The 18607-nt window shown below is 42.8% G+C and overlaps 1 protein-coding gene across 3 annotated transcripts; it reads right to left on the reverse strand.

Annotated features, from left to right (window-relative positions):
• Positions 1 to 740: 740 nt before the first annotated feature.
• On the reverse strand, positions 741 to 16015 carry ANAPC5 (anaphase promoting complex subunit 5). 3 transcript variants are annotated; one of them, XM_082325511.1, is made up of 17 exons: positions 15779 to 16015; positions 15599 to 15678; positions 14655 to 14764; positions 14064 to 14259; positions 12758 to 12824; positions 10865 to 10966; positions 9503 to 9693; positions 8479 to 8560; positions 7651 to 7740; positions 6517 to 6698; positions 5903 to 6038; positions 5597 to 5671; positions 4688 to 4809; positions 3426 to 3533; positions 2752 to 2899; positions 1407 to 1569; positions 741 to 1004 (listed from the first exon to the last, which is right to left on the reverse strand). In XM_082325511.1, the coding sequence occupies exons 1-17, from the start codon at positions 15980 to 15982 to the stop codon at positions 790 to 792; spliced, it is 2271 nt and encodes a 756-aa protein (XP_082181637.1). In that variant the 5' UTR covers positions 15983 to 16015; the 3' UTR covers positions 741 to 789. The 3 variants fall into 3 exon arrangements, with proteins under 3 accessions (XP_082181637.1, XP_082181639.1, XP_082181638.1); XM_082325513.1 differs by having other exon boundaries at positions 15320 to 15678; positions 15779 to 15844; XM_082325512.1 differs by lacking the exon at positions 7651 to 7740.
• Between the last annotated feature and the right edge of the window lie 2592 nt (positions 16016 to 18607).

Raw genomic sequence — 18607 nt, forward strand, 5'->3', positions numbered from 1 at the left:
ATCTGAAATGAAATTTTCTTCCAAAACGAGGATCTCGTTGCTAGAGGTCAATGGCAGCATACCGGATATTGAGTTTGGTGTGGTCTTCATTTATTCACCCGTAAAACCAGAGCAGGTAAATTATATGCAGCACCTATGGGAGAACACGTACAATAAAAACATTTCAGCCGAGCTGGGGCTCTTGTTTAGCACTCTTTACTTCCCTCGGCCGCTCTTTGCACGCACAAGGACACATGGAACAACAATGCCGGGACTTTGCACCATTAGACCTCTCCAATTGAATCCTGTTTTTTTCCCTTCTGCCAGCACCATCTGTTTCTACAGAGTAAACAGCGATTGTAGACAGGTTAAACGCAAGGACATGTTTTAAATGAGACTCCCCGTTCTATACCACTTAAAATGAGCACAAAGGAGCTGCGCCTACATTTTCCACTATTTTTTGTACCCCAGCGTTCATAAAGCCAGCATTGATTCTGAAAATGTCACTACTAAGAACAGATATTCTTTCATCGTGCCTGTGCTACTCCCCTCAGTGTGTTTATAACGCAGTCAAGAGAGTCTTGTCTGTTTTTCCCCATTCAATACTTATTCTTAATTTCAAGTACAGAATAAAAGTGAAATGGGTGGAAACCTATGTTTTCCCTTAAGTCATTACAAACAAAACGCAAGTTTGTTCAATAGAAGACCATGATTTATTGGCAGTTATTTTGAAACACGGATGACTGAATATAATAAAAAGAAATTTGTAAAAAAAACCAGGAAAACAAACAAATCTCATGTTTAAATGCATCACTTGAAGGCATTGATTAAGGGGACACCATGTGCCGGCAGCTCCTGGTGCAACTGACGGAACAACATGGCACATTTGTTCCTTTCCTGGGTCTTGCCTAGGGTGTGGAACAGCCGGGCTTGGAAGTAGAGAACGTCTCTGAGCTGCTCTTTGCAGTCCACTTTGGCAAAGTAAGCCTTGGCTTCATTTAGATTCAAGATAGCAGATTCCAAAGCTGTGGAAAAAAAGGGGGACAGTCATATTTAAGATAGTATCACAATAACAACACCAAGCGATACAGCTCAATTCTAAGGAGCCCAATTACAAATTCCTCCGCTTTTCTAAACAATTTGTGTCTTAGCAACATGGTCTTTCAGCTAGTTTCTGGTTTTCAGCCTTTGCTGCAAAATACGGTTGTGAAAGTATGCAGATAAACAAGATTCCATTATAAACACTGCATCTGTGGAATAAGTAATTCCGAATTAGTTCTGCTATCCGATAACTAGGTAACACGCTGTGCTGTATCACTGAAACTTTTTTAACAGTGATCGTGTAGCAGGACTCCAATATACACACTGGTTTGCGCTTCTCAACTTCTGAGCGCGGTTTCAGTGAGGAGCGTTACTCTTCACACTACCTTCAGCCTTCTTCTGTGGAGTGTAGGAAGCTGCAGAAGCCACCTGACATTTGGCCACCAAGAACATGGCACAGCCTTTGTCCAGGACAGCTCCGTGGGCCAAGACAGGTTCTATGGCCATGTGCAGAATATTCAGGGCTTGTTCAGGAATGCCAAGGATCAGCTGAAAGAGAAATACTTGTTGGTCTAATACTGGAATCCACTGGTAAGAGCAGCTTCTTCAGAGAAGACCAACATAAGCCACATCTGTTTCTAATAACACAATGCACTACAGACAAGGATGTAAATTTTTTCCACATAATCTTCTTTTAAATCAAAACTTATTAGCAGAAATGAGCTACTATCTGAAATGATTAGGCATGGCTTCTCCACTGCAGTCGGTGCTGACAACCACGTCTCTGCCAGCTCAGAATAAACAACATAACTGAACTCCATTACAAGCTGTCGTGGTTTAACCCCAGCTGGCAACCCAGCACCTCACAGCCGCTCGCTCACACACCCCGCCACGGCGGGATGGGGAGAGAATCAGAAGGACAAAAGTAAGAAAACGCGTGAGTTAAGAACAGTTTAATAGTAGAAGTAAAATAAAATTATAATAATGATGATGATAATAATAATGAAAACAACAACAACAAAAAAAAGAGGAACAAAACCCAGGAAAAACAAGTGATGCAACTGCTCACCGCCCGCCGACCAACGCCCAGCCCGTCCCCGAGCAGCGATCGCTGCCCCCCCGGCCAGCTCCCCCCAGTTTATATATTGAGCATGACATCATACGGTATGGAACAGCCCTGGGGCCAGCCTGGGCCAGCTGTCCTGGCTGTGCCCCCTCCCAGCTTCTTGTGCACCGGGCAGAGCATGGGAAGCTGAAAAGTCCTTGACCAGTGTAAGCACTGCTTAGCAACAAGGAAAACATCAGTGCATTATCAACATTATTCTCATACTAAATCCAAAACACAGCACTATACCAGCTACTAGGAAGAAAATTAACTCTATCCCAGCTGAAACCAGGACACAAGCATTATTTTTAATTCAAACACATGCCAAACTGTGCTACTAGGAAGCCAAAATACTAGCAAAAGAAATAACCGAAGAAACAAAGGCAGGACCAATTTATGCTTTCCCGCTTAATTACATGCAGTAACTACACATCTTAGTGATACACATGAAACTCAACTTTTATTAACTTCCTCAAAAGGTTTTACATTTAGAACATACTTCTTCAGAATCAATAATTTAATTCCAACAAGGTTGCGTTCTTAAATCTCACAGGAGTAAAACCAGTATCCAGATCCCCAGAATAAACATTGCCCTACAGCCCTGTGACAACACAAATCAGACGCACCTGGGAGAAAGCCAAGTTCAGCACAGTTTCAGAAGCCAAGTACTGTAGGCTATATTCTCGAGAGAGGGCGAGAGCCTGCAGCAGGACCGGCAGCGCTATGGTATGACAGGAAGATCTCCAGTAGAGCTCTGCTATTGACAGCAGTACACTAACCAAAACAGGGGGAAAGAATTACAAACATTTTCTTTTGAGAAACGAGTGGACATTTTTCATCAAACAATTATTCCATCCATAATGGTATTGATTTTATCATGAATTACATTACTGCATATACAATAAACTTCAATTACACCCTTAAGAGGAGGTGCCACCGACATACAAAAGATTAAATAACACGGTAACTCCTCTGAAGGTTAGCACAAAGGTACAATTACACACATACGTTTCTGTCTCCTATTGATTTGGATGCAGCGTTCCCTTCTTCCCTAAGTCTTCATGGAGCTTTAAAATAAGTTTACTACCTTTTAGTTTACATATTAAAGACGACTAGGTTTCAATTCCACAATATTTTGAGGATTCCGTCATACCATGATTAATAAATGAAATTATTTTGTAATCTCCAAATCATAGTAGGTAATCTGAAGACTAGTGAAGTCTGAACACAGACAAATTGAAATGGCTGATTCTAATCACTGCAAAGTGGCTTTAATACTCTGAAAATGAAACATTCTTACCTAATCACCATCTCAGTGTTCTTGATTTTCTGGCAGTGGATCAACAATTTCTGCAAAAGTTTGTGCGCTTCTGACATTTGATTTTGGGCTTTCAATACAATGGCTTTTCTGCCGTGGTAGAAAGAAAACATCACTGATCATAATTTTGTATTTTAGATACAACTCTGCTCTTCAGAACACAGTAAAATAGGTCTCTGTTTTGTGACCTCTGTTTCTTTTAACTGCAGAATGGCATGCTGACAAAGTGTACGTATACTATACACACCGGCAGGGGGAAAAACAGATATCTCCGATTCCAACTGGACAACTCACAGGCAGAAAGGATCAAACTCATAAAACAGCTCTAGACAGAAAACAGTGATTGCCAAAAACAAAGGCCAAACAGGCAGCAGAAGAGGGAAGGCATGCAAGCTAGAAAGCACAAGTCATTATTTGCAAGAAAAACAGGTATGAGATAAAGTAGCTAAAATTGGCTTGAGCTAACAAGGATATGGAGCAATAGGGAAAGAGCAAGAAGAAGGAAATAAAACCCAAATACACAGCAGTAGGGGATGTGTACAAACTCCCTGAACCCAGACACTGAGTAGAATATTTAAAGCTCAGGGAAATCACACACAGTCCAATTCCAGAAGGACAAGCATCAGGTCCCACAGCTTGAACACTGATCTTCCGGCTTACTGGCACTGGCTATGTTTTTAGGTGTTCTGCCTCGTTGAAAAATCAACAAGAAATTGCTTTTAACAATAAGTTGCTTTTCATACTCACCAAATAACAAGTTTTAACCCTACGTATTTCTAACATGTCATTCTCGTTTAGAAACAAGAACCCATTAAGGTGAGAGAAAAATCATATTGTTCCATTTTGTAGATGTGGAAACCAGGACACAGATGAAGACACTCAAGCTCAGCCTAGGCCTGAGATCCCTAGCTATCCGACATAAAATTCTGCTTTGTGCTTAGGTTTGAGTATAGTTACCACTGCAGATTTTGAAGAAGTATTTTGTGTTCTCACAACAGATCTACAGACCTAGAATAACACCAACTTCAGCAGTGCGATTCCAGTTCTTAAAATGTCCAGAGAAACAACTAGAAATTATTATTGCAGGACACGCTCTAATGGAATAAGCACTACAGGTCAGACAACAGGACCGTAATTAGTTCTGGAAAGGGAAGAACATGTAACTGCCAGCAATCATTTTGCTACATTTCTCATTATCTTCATGGGACACACCTGCAAGTGTACGCAGATTCATGATTCCTTACCTGTATACGCCTTCAATGCTATTAAGTGCTGTAATTCCTGCTACAAGAGAATCTGCTACGTGATATCTGCCGTCATTCATGGCTCTCTCAAACTGTATTTTCTGATCGAACAGCATCCAAAGCTAAACAAAGAACATCCAGGAACAAGTTTTAGAAGCTGTGCTTGCTCATTTTCTAATCCCGAGTTAGAACTTACTTTTTATTTTCCCCTGTGGATATTTATGTCTAGACACAACTAACTCCACTGTCCAATTACTGGATTTACTCAATTACTGTCCTCAATGGAAATGCTCAGGTCTGGATTAATGTTTCAATACCAAAGCTCACCTATCTGACTGCATTTTAAGTAAAAAAGCTCTTTTAAATCAATACTAATGCTTTGAAACAGTAGACTTGTCCTGTAGTGAAAAGAGAAGGACCAAACTATATTTAATGGAATCTTGAACACTTCAATGTAAATACTATCTTATAGACTCACGTGTTAATGTGTTTCCCAGAGTCACAGAAAAACCGGCCTATTCTCTCAGTTATTTCTGGATTGTAGTATATCAAAATAAGTAGCACTAATTAAACAGAACTTTGAAGCTCCGAATCAATGCAGAGCATTTAATTCCTATATGTGCTCATGAAGGAGATGTATATTCCTCTGTCAACGACATTTCTGTTTAAACAGCTTTTTCTTAGGAGGCTATGGTGAGATAAATCTCACCAGTCTTAAAACAAGAGGCATCTTTTTCATGCTTTTGTAGAAAAGTTTATGCCACACAGCTTCCCGTGAGGTCAAGAGCCAAGCGAAATTAGCAAACGTATAGCCCAAGGCATACAGAGGAAAGAATTCAGACGCAATGGAATTCAGATCCTATTGTATAATAGTTACATAATTTACAGGTTAAATGATAAATATTCTACCTGTGCATGCTGACTGTTGGGAGGGAATCTTTCCTTTAGGTGTTTCAATATTTCAGAAGCAGCTGCAAAGTATCCCTGTAACACAGAAACAGCACTCTGGTTAACGTACACTGGGGCAAGTACCACTCCCCTCGATTTCAACGCGACCTTCATCGAAAGAACTTGCCAAACCCTGTATTTTCTTTGCCCCCAATGCAAACATTAAAGGCAGAACAAAACACGAGTTAAGTCTCGCACTCTCTGTCAGTAACACCCACACGTCCTCTCACCCAAACGACATTTTGTGCAACTAGCCATAAAACTCACCTGCTCTGCATGTAGCTCAGCCAGGTGACACAATACTACAGCAAAGGACTCTGTGTTATTCTGCTGAACGCCCACGTTCACAGCCTCCAGACTGTTCATGCTCAGCAATGTTTGGGCTTGTTGAAGTGCCATGGTGCTTGTGCAAGAGAAACGTCTTTTAGCTTTCAAGCAGCAAACAACCACCATTTTTAGTCTACGGTCTTGTTATGACAATAGTCTACATTTTCTAGTAAGCCAGGGGCCGGGGGGAGAATGAAAACCTATAAAACAACCGCTATCCAGGAACTCTGGACTATGCAGGCACATCAAGTACTACATACCAAAAGCTGTGCACAGTCTAAGCACAGATATCCGGAAAATGGGGGCACAGGAACAACTTGTGATCTGTTTGCCACTACTAAACGGAAACTCAATCTCTTCTCCAGTATGAGTTTTAAAGGAACACGAGAATGGAAATAATTGCACTCAGCCTGTACTGAATCACAGTCTGATTGTTTTATTTTTGTGCACTGGAGAGACACAGTCACTTGTTACACCTATATAAATAACGCAAAATGCATTATGTGCTAACAAGTACAGTGAGCTAACCCAAGAGTTCAAAAGAAACAAAATACCTGCGGCCATATAATCTCCAAATGGCAGTCTTCTGTGCTATACTAATATCAATAAGCTCTGACAAGCTGTGTTTCCAGTGCAACAGATCAGAATCTTTTAAGGCATCCATTAGTTTGTTGGCAGCCTTTCCTGCAAAAGCTCTTTGCTGAACCAAGGACTGTATTCCCAGGGAAGCAAGGTACTGGGAAGCAGAAAAAAAAAAATATGAACAGCATTGAAAGACAATAGACTACACTACGCTTGCAAATTACACCGGAGCAAGAGTTCTAAACTAAGAAAAAAATCCCAGAGAAAAAGAGGTGATGTTTTTCAGCACAGACAAAGGAACACTGCTCCAGGCATTTCTTTAAATACCCACTTATGCACACCCACACATATGTGAATGCCATTTTGTTAGATGTGAAAGGTAATTTCCACTCCCCCACACAGAAGTCTTAAAGAGGATGACAGGACTTGTACCTGGATTTCTCCAATGATGAAACAGCTGTGAAAACACAGAACCTTCCCTCCCCTTCCCCACCAAGCAGCCATGTCTGCTCTCATCTCCCAACATCAGCAGTTTAGTTCCTTTTAGAACAATTCTCTTAACAAAGAGATTGCAGATCTTGGGGAAGACAGAACTAAACATTCACAGCCAACAGATTCAGGGCACAGAACTATCTAAGGGGAGGGCTGCCTTGCAAAATTTCACAGCTGGGACAGAGCCATACAAGTAAACATGTGTTTAAAGCCCTGCCAGAGGCGTCAGCACTGAGTTTCAGGGGAGGTGGAGGCATAAGAACCTCCCCTGAGCACCAGCACATTGTGCTATGGGCCTACGGCTGAAATGGCGCGTGGGGCCAGGCTAGTAGCCACAGAGTGTTTTTCTGCCGGAAAAATAAACAAGTCAGAAGAAAAAACAGTGAGCCTTGCAATAACGCACCAGCATTAAAGCAACTGAACTCTGGTTTGTTAATATGAAGAGTAAAGACAATAGAAACAGCTAGATTTTGGAGTGTTAAAATAGATTTGTTTCAATTCAGTTACATATTTTGAACAGAGCAACCACAAAACCCAAAACCCTATCATGCATGCTCCCCTCACCACATGTGCTTGTCCTGGAATAAAGTTAAGGATAAATGAAATGGGCTCACCGGCAAACCAAAATGTAAAGATTTGTTTACAGAGTGCTCCAGCAGAACACAGCTATCAAATATCTTCTGCTCCAAGATGTACAACCAGCTCTAGCAAGGAAAAAAAGTTAAAATCTCATTGCAAATAGCTAATGGCTGCAGCACTGTTAACTCTTCTTGCTCTTTGCACAGAATGCACAAAAACTCACTGGAAAGACAAACCACTCTTCACAATTAATAGATACTAAGGAAGCTTCTATTAAATGCTGCACAGCAAAATATATCACAAGAGGCTGGGACACTGGCTTGACAGCAGTCAACGCTGGAGGTTCAGAGTAATGCACAGAACCCCCATTATACAGTTAACTGTGGAAAGCAGTATCTCAGGAGTTTGATGCCAATTCATTATAACAATAATGTTAATTACAGAACAAAATACAGAGAGATCTAACTCTTTCCCTCCTCCTTTTTGTTTGCTCAAGAGAAGGCTGATTACTAGCTTACAGACGGTAAGGAGGAAGTTGATGAAATACTTTGTCTCTTTAAAACATGTAAGACTAAACTTCGAGCTTAGTGCTGAGATCTTAGTACTCTGGGATCACAACTCCTGTTTAAGAAAGTAATCCTGAGTTGCAACACCACCATCCCATGATCTCCCTACAGTTTGTTGCTCTGGGTGACCCATCTACCAGAAGCAAGGTCACCCCACCGTTGGACAGTCACATTTAAATTGCTGATGCGTTTGAGGAGGTACTACTGCAAGAATAGTTCTGCAACGGTTCACTGAGCAAAGGCTCAGATAACACCGACAAAGGTGACTTAACCTCCATTTCAACACAGTTATCTTACCAGGCAGTGCTGCAAGCAAACATGGTCATTAGACTCCTGTGCGATTCGGATGGCTTCCTGAAGTGCAAGTTCAGCCTGTTGGCTATCCGCAAACAAAAAGGGAGAGCATATTAGTATTCCCACAGTGCTTAAAATACAGCATTACGATACAGAGGAATATTGATCTAAATTATGTATATCGCACTCAGAAGATAACTCTGATTTAATAGACTGCTGAGAAAGCCTCTATTTTTCTCCTAGCACTTCAGCAATATATTCTAGTCTTGCGGATAATAAGCAAGACGGCATCTGCAAGCCACTACAAAAATGCAACTGTAACCCCTAAGCGGGCTTTCAAAGCCTGTACATGCCAACGTGCCAGGTTATTGCTTGAAGAGGGGCAACGTTAAGTATCTGCCTGTGTAGAAAGAGTCGTTGCTCTCAATTTTGCAGATGTCCTTCCCATCGCCAGTCCTTTTACATGATGCATCCAGGCAGCAGTCAATAAATGCAAACCATACATGGAGATGGGTAAGCCAGCTTTATCAATAAAGTAACACCCACCCCTATGGCATTTTAAAATTAAAAAAGCTCAGATGGCTTTTTTTTTTTTTAAATTATTCTTTTTCCAGTTCATCAGCTCTATGTTGATTTGAATGTTAACAGAAAACCAACCACACTTTCTTGAGAATATAGCTGAAAAGAGGCATTCGTGTCCACTGACCTTTCTGAGGTCATGGAAATGTAGCAATTGAGAACTTAAAAACCTAGGAAACAGTTGCAACTGGACACAGATAAATGTCAACTCTTAGCCTACTGTAGAAGGCTCAGTTATTATGGAAACCAAATAAATGTCAAAATAAAAACAAACCAAAACAAGTCAAGATTCCAAGAAAATTCCAACCCAACCCAGGTTAATGTTATCACATTAGAGAAAGCCCCTTCTCCTGAACAGATTTTCAGAATGAACAAAAGATCTATCTATCAGCACTTACGAGATGCAACAAGATGAATTTTAGTTGTGTGGTCCAATATATTAACTTACTAATGGCCAAACCGACAGTGCAGTGCAGCTAGATTCAGAGCAGCGTATCTCAAACTCCGACCGTAACCTTCATCCCCGTTGCTTTTGCTTTCTGCTCCAGTGAGAATTAAACGGTCAAAATAATGAAGGAGGCTGTGTGTTGAACTGAAGACATCTTGCACTCTGAGACTATTTAAGTAGCTTAAATAATGCTAAAAATTGAAGCAAAATCAGCTTTAACTATATAGAACTATTATTTTTTTTTTTTATAATTACTACATATCTTCTCACTGAGAAAGGTTGCCTAACAAGTGCAACCCTGAAATACCACATGGCCAGGAAAGTGCTTGATCAGAAGTTGCAGTGATACTCATACTACCTGTGCAGAATTTCTGTAAATCTTAGGTAAAATTGGTTGTTTTCCCTAACAGGATCTTCCAAATGGTGTCCCATAGGCCAAGATCTGGCTGTCAGAATTATCCCACCCAGTCCAAGACCTCTACATAAGTAGAATCCCTGTATTTATGTGCTAAGTGAGAATGGGAATGAAGGCATGACTCCCACTGTGTCTGCACTCAGGAAGATAATCAGAAGCATGAGCACTGCTTCCAAATGCCATGCAGACAGAAAGCGAATGTATTTTCTTCTTGGCACCGAGACCTGGGCAGGATAACCCTTCATGTCGACAAACAGAACACTGGAGAGGACTTCTGGAGTTGTGAAGTCCAGCCCCTGTTATGGCAGCCCTTTTCAGGGATATGTCTCCAAATGGGAGCAAGGAAAATCCTGTCTGCCTCAGCCCAGGGCTGCTGGGAGGAAGAGCTAGAAAATAAGGCAGGAAACAGTTGACTGGGAACTCATGGAACTTGCTCAAGAATAAGTTGTCGAGGAACAAGGCAAATGGTTTCCATACAGCACAGGTGTGGAACCAGCTCTCAGTGTGAGTTGTCTATTGCTTTCAGTATAAATTGCTATTAAGCACCAGAAGTAAAGTGAACATCAGTAAGCAAAATCAACAGATATCGCACTTAATACTGATTTTTAAACTATGGGAGTATGAGGCCTGAAATTTCTTAGGAAAACATATGTAAAAAGAAATAAGTTTTAGGTTTAGTTCAACAAGAATGCACTCCCATAGTCCCACCAAAATTAAGAGGATTATATCTGTGCATAAAGCTAGACATGTGGTTAAGTACTTTGCTTAATTAAGGTTTCTGTACCTTCAGGGGTTTCAGTCTGAATTACTAAACATTTACATGCAACTTGCTCACATTTTTATCATCTGCTTATATTTCAATATAGAATAAATTACTCCCAAATAATCCCATCCTAGAGATAAGAAATCCCTTTACAACCATTTTGGATGAAGAAAAAGATACTTACTGCTTCAGCAAAGTCTGGATTAAATTTTAACAGGTTGTTCAATTCCTTTTGTAAAGACGCTGGAGTAAGAGCCTTTGTTTCATCATTCTTCAATAAAGAAGCCTGGGATAAAAAATTGAAAAGTAGAAGTAAGATACGTAACTCAAACTGGAGGGTTACAAATATATTTTGATACATGCTTGTCAGTTTGTTATCTGCTTGGAGAGAACATTAAAGAAGATTTTGTAACAGCTCTGTCTACTATGACACTGAAACGTCAGTGGCAGTTTTACTCTATACAATATTATAGCATTCACTTTCCAGAGATCAGAGAGACCAAGTAAAACAAAAGCGGATTCAAAGGACTGTTTAAAGGTACTTAAAGAATTCTGTTTAAGTTTCTCTTCGAAGAGTAATACAATGGATCGCTCGCTGGAATTACATGTATCTTCTCACAAAAAAATTCAGGAAACTAAATAAAAATAAATTCATGGTTTGCTTCGGCAAGTAGATCAATTAATAAAAAAATACAATAATCTAGTTACTAGAATAAGCATTACTGAGTACTGAATAATAAAAAGACTTCAAATTTCAGAACCCTCCTAAACATCCCGATTCCTCCCTAATACTCTAATTAGGAGGAAAAAAAAATGTATACACACCGGTAACAGATACCCCACATAAACCACACCTGCTAAAAAACACAGCGTAACAGAACGTCACTGCAGTTAAAATCCACACCTTGCGCCAGGTCACTGCAGTCTGTCTTGTCTTCTCATTAAACCCTGTTTCTAACTGTGCTCCTGGATAAGGGGTTCCCTATTGTGCATGCGTGTAGGGAGGCTGAAGTGCCAGCAACTGGAGCTAGATCACAGGGGTCGGCGTGCCTGCGGTGCCAGCAACGGGAGTGGGGACCACAGGTCGCAGAGGCCCGTGTGTCTGTGGTGCCCGCAACTGGAGCAAGTGAGAGTGTGCGTGTCAGTGGGTGACCGCTGGTGAACATCAAGCCGGACGAGGCAGAAAGTAGGATAAGCAGCTTGAGAGCCAAGTATTGAAACAGCCCCAAGACTGGGCCAGCTATGTTTCTCTGAACAAGACAACTGGAGGAAGTCCAGGCCAACCAGGAGGTCCCAAGCCAACTGATGGAGAGACTGCGGGGCCTTTGGGTCAACTGCGAGATGCATTTGTATGTGTGTCGTGTCTTTCTGCTGGAGATGAGACAATCCAGGGGCCAGTTACTTGATAAACTGAGAGTATAAGCCCAGTTACTGGTACAATCAAGAGAGAGCACGCAAGCGCACCCAAGAGCGTACATGTGTATGTATTTCACACTCATGGACCTTCACCCTCATCAGCCAGAGGGGAACAGGATAACAGACAGCATGCCCAGCCTCACCACTGGCTGCGCTGGGGGTCATGGAGTTGCAGGAGCCTTGCTGCAATCAAGCTACTGGATTCAACAACCCCTAACAGTAAAGATCCTAATGGGACTGAGAAGTTACTCTGACCTTTTAAAATGTATATGAAACATCACGTATTATACGTATTTTATTTTTTTAGCAAGCTATTATAAGCATGCAGCGCATTTACTGACATTTGTGCCCATGTGTATTTCTACTCCATTTTGTATTTACCAGCTGGAATAATCAACAAAACGGCACATTTAGCAGACATCAAATCTGAGGCAAGTAGTCAGAACGGAAGTGACCTTCTCAGAGTCAAATATCATCATATGGTGTAGATGTCTAGATAAAACACTTTCAGCCCCACGTGGTCATACTGAGCAACTACATGTAAGATAGCAACAAATCTTTAACAGATCTAAGAAAACATCATGTCTGACACTGTGGATGAAATTGAATGTGAAATTAATGTTATGGATCATTTACTCAGCTTTATTCAGAATTAACATACCTGCTGAGAAAGAAAATACTCTGCTTGTTTCTGGGAAAGAGGCCCACTGCAAGATATCTCTTCTTCCCTGAGAAGAAGCACTCTGGTTAGAAACAAGGGCAATGAAATAGAATACAAGGAAATACATTTTATCAGACACTCCACACCTCTGCTTTATAAAGTTTTATGAGATATTAGAGCTCAACAGCATGAAAGGAAACTAAAAGGAGAAAACTTAATAAAGAATAAAATCTACTACATCGAAGCTAGCAATCCAAATGATTTCACACAGTTTAGCTCTAATCTTCAACCTGCAGAGACCGTGGTCAACATGAATGTTACTCTAAATACACGTGAAAACCCAAAGAAAAACAGCAGATAGGAGATTTGGGGTTGACATATTCAAATGGCTTTGCTCTGTTTTTCCTTTCTCCTGAAGACAGTCACAATGAAATGAACTGGCACTTTGGCCACATACATCACTCCAGAAAACAGCTGTTCTGCAAGAGCAGACAGAAGTTTATTCCATTGAAAGACAGCAACTACAGCACACAGCCAGACCCCAAAAGCTGTTCCCTGACTCATGCTGTAGCAGAGCATGCGCAAGCACAAGTTTATATAAAGATAGTTTAGAAAGTACATTTCAAATATATGGATACACAAAATGCTTTTAGGATTATTCTTACAGTGGAGCACCTCTTTAGCGGGTGAAAAGTCTCAATATTTGTTTCTCATTTTTGACATAAATAGACGTGAGTTCTTTTATTTGGAGAAGGACGAGAAGAGAAACCAAAAACATTAAGCTTAACTTTTCCTTAGTGAGCAATCTTTCCTTGCTGGAAGAAGTGACCTCTCCAACAGCTTTATCACGTCACGCACTAGCACAACCAGAGAAGCCAGTCAGCAGCGGGCTGTACAGAAGGGAACTGTGGCCAGCATCTGGCCTTCAGCTTGCGATTCCCTAAGGGAGCATGAGAACGGGGTACCGCCATCTTCTATGAGACACGGAGCAGAACCGTTGCCATTTACAAGTGTTACCACATGGTGGCACCGAGGAAACGGAGAGGCCACCCAGCTCCGCCAGCGTGCGTGAGGCTTTAAAAAACCCACAGGACTACAGTACGCCACATCTCAATATCGCAGCTGAAGGCGCTAGTGACAGGACATGCACAGGGCCTAGAGGAGCATTTCTGGAGTTTGGAATGTTTAACAGGAGTAGCATCTTGGGCGGGACAAAGCTTCAGTTTACTCTGATGTGTACAGAGGTAACCTGAAATAAGACTAATTCTCTTAAGAAGTGGGAAAGACTGTAATATTAATGTATCACCTTAAAGGTACATCAAGTTCTTCCTTCTCCATTTTCCCCTCCAGTTCCTCTGTATTTGTCAGTTCCATATCACTCTCATCAATTCCATTCTTTTTCTCATCATTTTGGAAGTATTGTTGAAGTGCAGTGTAAAGTTTATAGACCTGACTAAAAGAAAGCTTATTGTATGCCAAGATCATATGGCGGAGAAACAGACCTGCAAAGGAAAACATCTGTTATGACAACTGTCTGTAAGGTTGCTGCTTCAGAGAGAAGACTAGAAATCATAATAACCAGAAGATTAAATTGCATTATTTAATTTTGCTTAAGTGTCTCAGCCTACCAATTGATAAAACTCAGTTTTGCAGGGTGTAAATCTGGTATTAATTTAGTGGCAAATCTCACAGACTATCTGATCACAGAAAAATTAAGATCAGTAAGAACTGCACAATATGCAAAATTATTGGTTAATATGAAACATCTGAGCAAGAGAAAAATCATATTATGCCATCTTTATACCTCCCCAAAAAGAAAACCAAAGCTGTATCCTGAGTGAATTACATCAATGATAGATATCACATCAAATGTAGCTTATGGATAACAATGAATTACCTACTACACTTGTTTTATGAACTTCTGGCTCTGTTCCTGTAAATGAATCTGAAAGGTCATCAAAAAATTGTTCCATATCTTTCAGTTCTCCTTCTGCCATAAGTTTTAACCTAAACAGGGAAAGACAACCACATTTTTTAGGGTATTAATAATATGTATCAAATAAAATATTCTTCTATTTCAGGTATAGATGAGTAAACACAAACAGAACCAAGTGGTAGCTAATTCATTAGGCTAAGAAGGTTTTTATACGCATAAGCCAAATCAAAACATACTAAATATTAATAATAAACCAAATAATAATCAGTTAGGGGTTTTTTTCCCTTTTTAAACAGTTCTTCTAATAAAGGGAACAATTAGAAAAAGATCGTTATTCTTCTAACAAAACACTTAGGAACCCAAAATAGACTGATTGTTAAAACTGTTGCTGTTAAGCGAGTTAGGTAATGTCAAAACAGATCTTCTGCATCATAGAAACTTTAAAAGAGATGGCTTCGATGTTTGGTTTGTGTGCCTGTCAGAACTTATTTATGAGAACTAAGAAAACTGGAGAAGTGCATTTTTGCTCCAAATGTATTTTAACTATACATTTACACCTCTCAGAGCACTTCTTAATAGATATCAGAGTAGATATAGATAATAGAGAGCACACGTAACGGCTTTACCAAGTTTCACAGAATTATTAATTGTAGCGGCAGTGTTTTCACGTTTCCAACACAACACGCAGGAACTACAAGAGGGAAGGAAGGAACCACCCAAGGCGAGCAGCTGCTTAGCCTCCAGCGGCAGGGAACCCTGGCTCGGAACAGCTTCGTGCCTCCCTCCGCCACGGGCGGCGGCGGGGGCCGGTGCCCGGCCCGCAGCAGCTCCCCCCCGATGGCAGGGACCCGGTTTAAGGCTTCCTGAAGGCGGGCGGGGAGGGGAGGCGCGGCCCCGGCGCCCACCTGATGTGCACGGAGCTGGCCAGCTGCGGGCAGGACTCCTCGATGGCCTTGCGCAGTCGCGACAGCGGCATGTCAGGGCCCTGGGGAGGAGAGGGACATGTCGCGACAGGTCACAACGCAAGCAGGCCCTTGGGGTCGCCCTCCCTCCCCCTGAGGGCCAGGCCCAGGCCCGTCCCTGACCTGCAGCAGCGGCAGCAGCAGCCGGTTGAGCCGCCGCCGCTCCAGCAGGCCGAGCTGCGCGCCGGCGCGGCCCAGCTCGCTCAGGAGCACCATCAGCGCCATCTTGTAGGGGGTGACCCAGTCCTTGATGCCGAAGACGTTGGCATGCACCACGCCGTTCGTCATCATCGGGTTGAAGTAGAGGCTCTCGTGCACGCTCGCCATGGCGGCACCCGGCCGCCACCGGCCGCCCGCCCCGTCGCCCGGGAAACCGGCCTCGCCCGCCGGCCAATCGCCGCCGCCGTCGGCATCACGCGGGTCGCGCCGCGGCCAATCAGAGGCGGAGCTGTGCGCCGCCACCGCGGGGCCGGCTGGCGGCCCGAGCCCAAGAGGAGACGTTCCGGGGAGAGAAGGACCCGCGCGGTGCCGCCGCGAGGGAAGCGGGCGAGCGGCGGGGGGAGCCGCGCAGCGCGGCCGGGCATCGCCCGGGGTCTCCTCCGAGCTGCCGCCGCGCCGCAGGCGTTCGGCCAGGCTGCGGACTGTGGCGAGCTACGGCCAGCGTCCGCGTGGGTTGGCCGCAGGCCGTTGTCACCCACAGCCCAGCAGCTGCTCACGTCTCCTCCGTTGACACGGGCCTCCATGGCGGGGCCTGCGGGGACCGGGGTGGGCAGCGCGGTGGGGCCAGCACCCGAACCACGGCCCCGTGAGGTCCTGGGGATCCTCACGGCCCTTCGTGGACGCGCCACCGCCCTCTGAGGAAGGCGAGGCGTGACCGCCACCCGCGTGTCCCGGCGAGGAGAGCCATGCCGGGGAGACCGTGCGGCCGTGGCTTGGCGAGGACACGGCGCTCCTCCACAGCCGGTCAGGGAAGAGGCCACGAGCAGATTCGCTGGGCCACGTGGGGAGACTGATCCCCATCCGAAGAACACCACGGAGTGAATTCGCTCCTGTTGGACTGGATTTCTTGCAGATTAACGGTGATGCAATAAAGATATTTCCACACATAAGTTTTTATTTTCTCAAACATTTGTTAAAGTACTTCATTAAGACATCATGTTCCGAAAGAAAATACTGCAATTATTATAATAGGTCTCATTTTTGTAAGCGAGAGCACAACAAAACTCAATGTTGTTATACATCTGCATGTCCCCGGGGATTTCAGTTGCGTTGCTCCTGATTCACGCCTGGGGGAGGTAAGAGGAGGAGGAGGCGAATCAAGCGTGGAGTAATTTTCTATAATACATTTACATGTAAGAAACTTAACGTTGTAGTTAGTTGTTGCTGGCATGATTAATGATAGCTTCCTAGACATCAATGAACTAATACTCACTGAGCTATATCTGAATATAAACCCCAGGAAATAACTACAGCTATTATGTTATAAAGGTCAATTTACTGACGTTTCCTGAAAATAAAGTACGACGGCTTGGGCGGAAACGCTGAAATGGTGGAGTGGCTTGGCAGGGAGGGGCGGGAGATGAGATAAAGGCCGGGCTGCAGCCAGCGCGTGCAGAACTTGGAGGAAAAAGGAAATGACACGCATCTGGTTCTGACATTTCTCTGCGATGCTCTGAAGCCAACGTGCGAACGCTGCTGACAATCCCTCAGCGTGTGGTGCAGAGAACATGCAGAATACGCTTTTTCAGCCTATTTAAATGAACTCGCACGCCTAAAAACCAGCCCTCCAAATAAGCAGCAAGAGATTATTTTGGTCGTATTACATTCAAGATTAGGTAACGCAATTGAAAAAGTCATCTTTTATCTTACCTAAAATAGGCTGGTGCCCCTCAGTAACGTGCCTGAGCTCATGAAGGATGAAATAGCCACCCTCTGGCTTTGGGGATATTTAGTGCAACGCCGAAGCTGTTGAACCAAGTCTCAGTAACCCCAAAACTTTATCAAAAGTTAATTCAAAAGTACTGTGTGTCTCTGGTATAAAAAGTGAATATTCTGATGATTCTTTCCATCGGTACTAATATCCAATCCGACATTCCCAAATAAAGCCCAGCGACTAACTTCTTTTTTAACTTTACTATAAAATTTGGCAAATTGTTCCATTAAAACCAAATGAATATTCCTGGTAAGAATCACTTCTCTACCTCGCTCTCTCGTGATGTGTAAAACCTTGGGGGATTACTGAGCTGCAGCGAGTCATCATCACTTGTTATTTCATGGCAGAAGTAAATGCGACATCGAGCATTAATAGATTTAAATCTTTTAATGCTTCTTTGGCACAATCCCGAAGGCTCAGTGAGGGCAAGTCTTTTATTAACAGAACCTCTGCAAATGCCACTTTTCAGCCACGGAGTAGCCGCTGGAGTTAAAGATCCTCATTTAAAAACAATCTACGTGGTTACAATTTAGACACGCTAATGCATTAAAAGTGATCTCAAATCACATGTTACGAAGATGATTCATCAAGATCTGCCCAAATTCAGGCGGGAATGGCAACTGCAGCTGCCAGCACAGTCACCAGATCTCAGCTCTGTCAGGCCCACGTTACTCCCTAAAACATCTGTGTTTGGGAGGATTTCTTGCTGGCAAGCCCTTAACAGAGCTAAAGGGAAAATTTTAGGTTTTGCTTGGTTTGGATCATGTGTGGGACAGAGTTTTTACCCCGCTTACAGCGACTGCATGAGGAGCTCTTATGTTTCAAAGTAAGATTATTAAAAAAAAAACTGTATAATTTGGTACTTCAGGGATGACTCTCTAAATTGACAGAATTTAGGTGACATAGAAGTTTTTAAAAACCAAACTGTACTGATATTTCTTAAGGTGTCTTAAAGCGGTCTCTTGCATGAGAAATCTGGGAAATGTGCCATTGCTTGTTCCAACACAAGGCTTTTCTAC

This window comes from Platalea leucorodia, assembly GCF_965183815.1.
Source record: "Platalea leucorodia genome assembly, chromosome: 12".
NCBI classification, from domain to species: Eukaryota; Metazoa; Chordata; class Aves; order Pelecaniformes; family Threskiornithidae; genus Platalea; species Platalea leucorodia.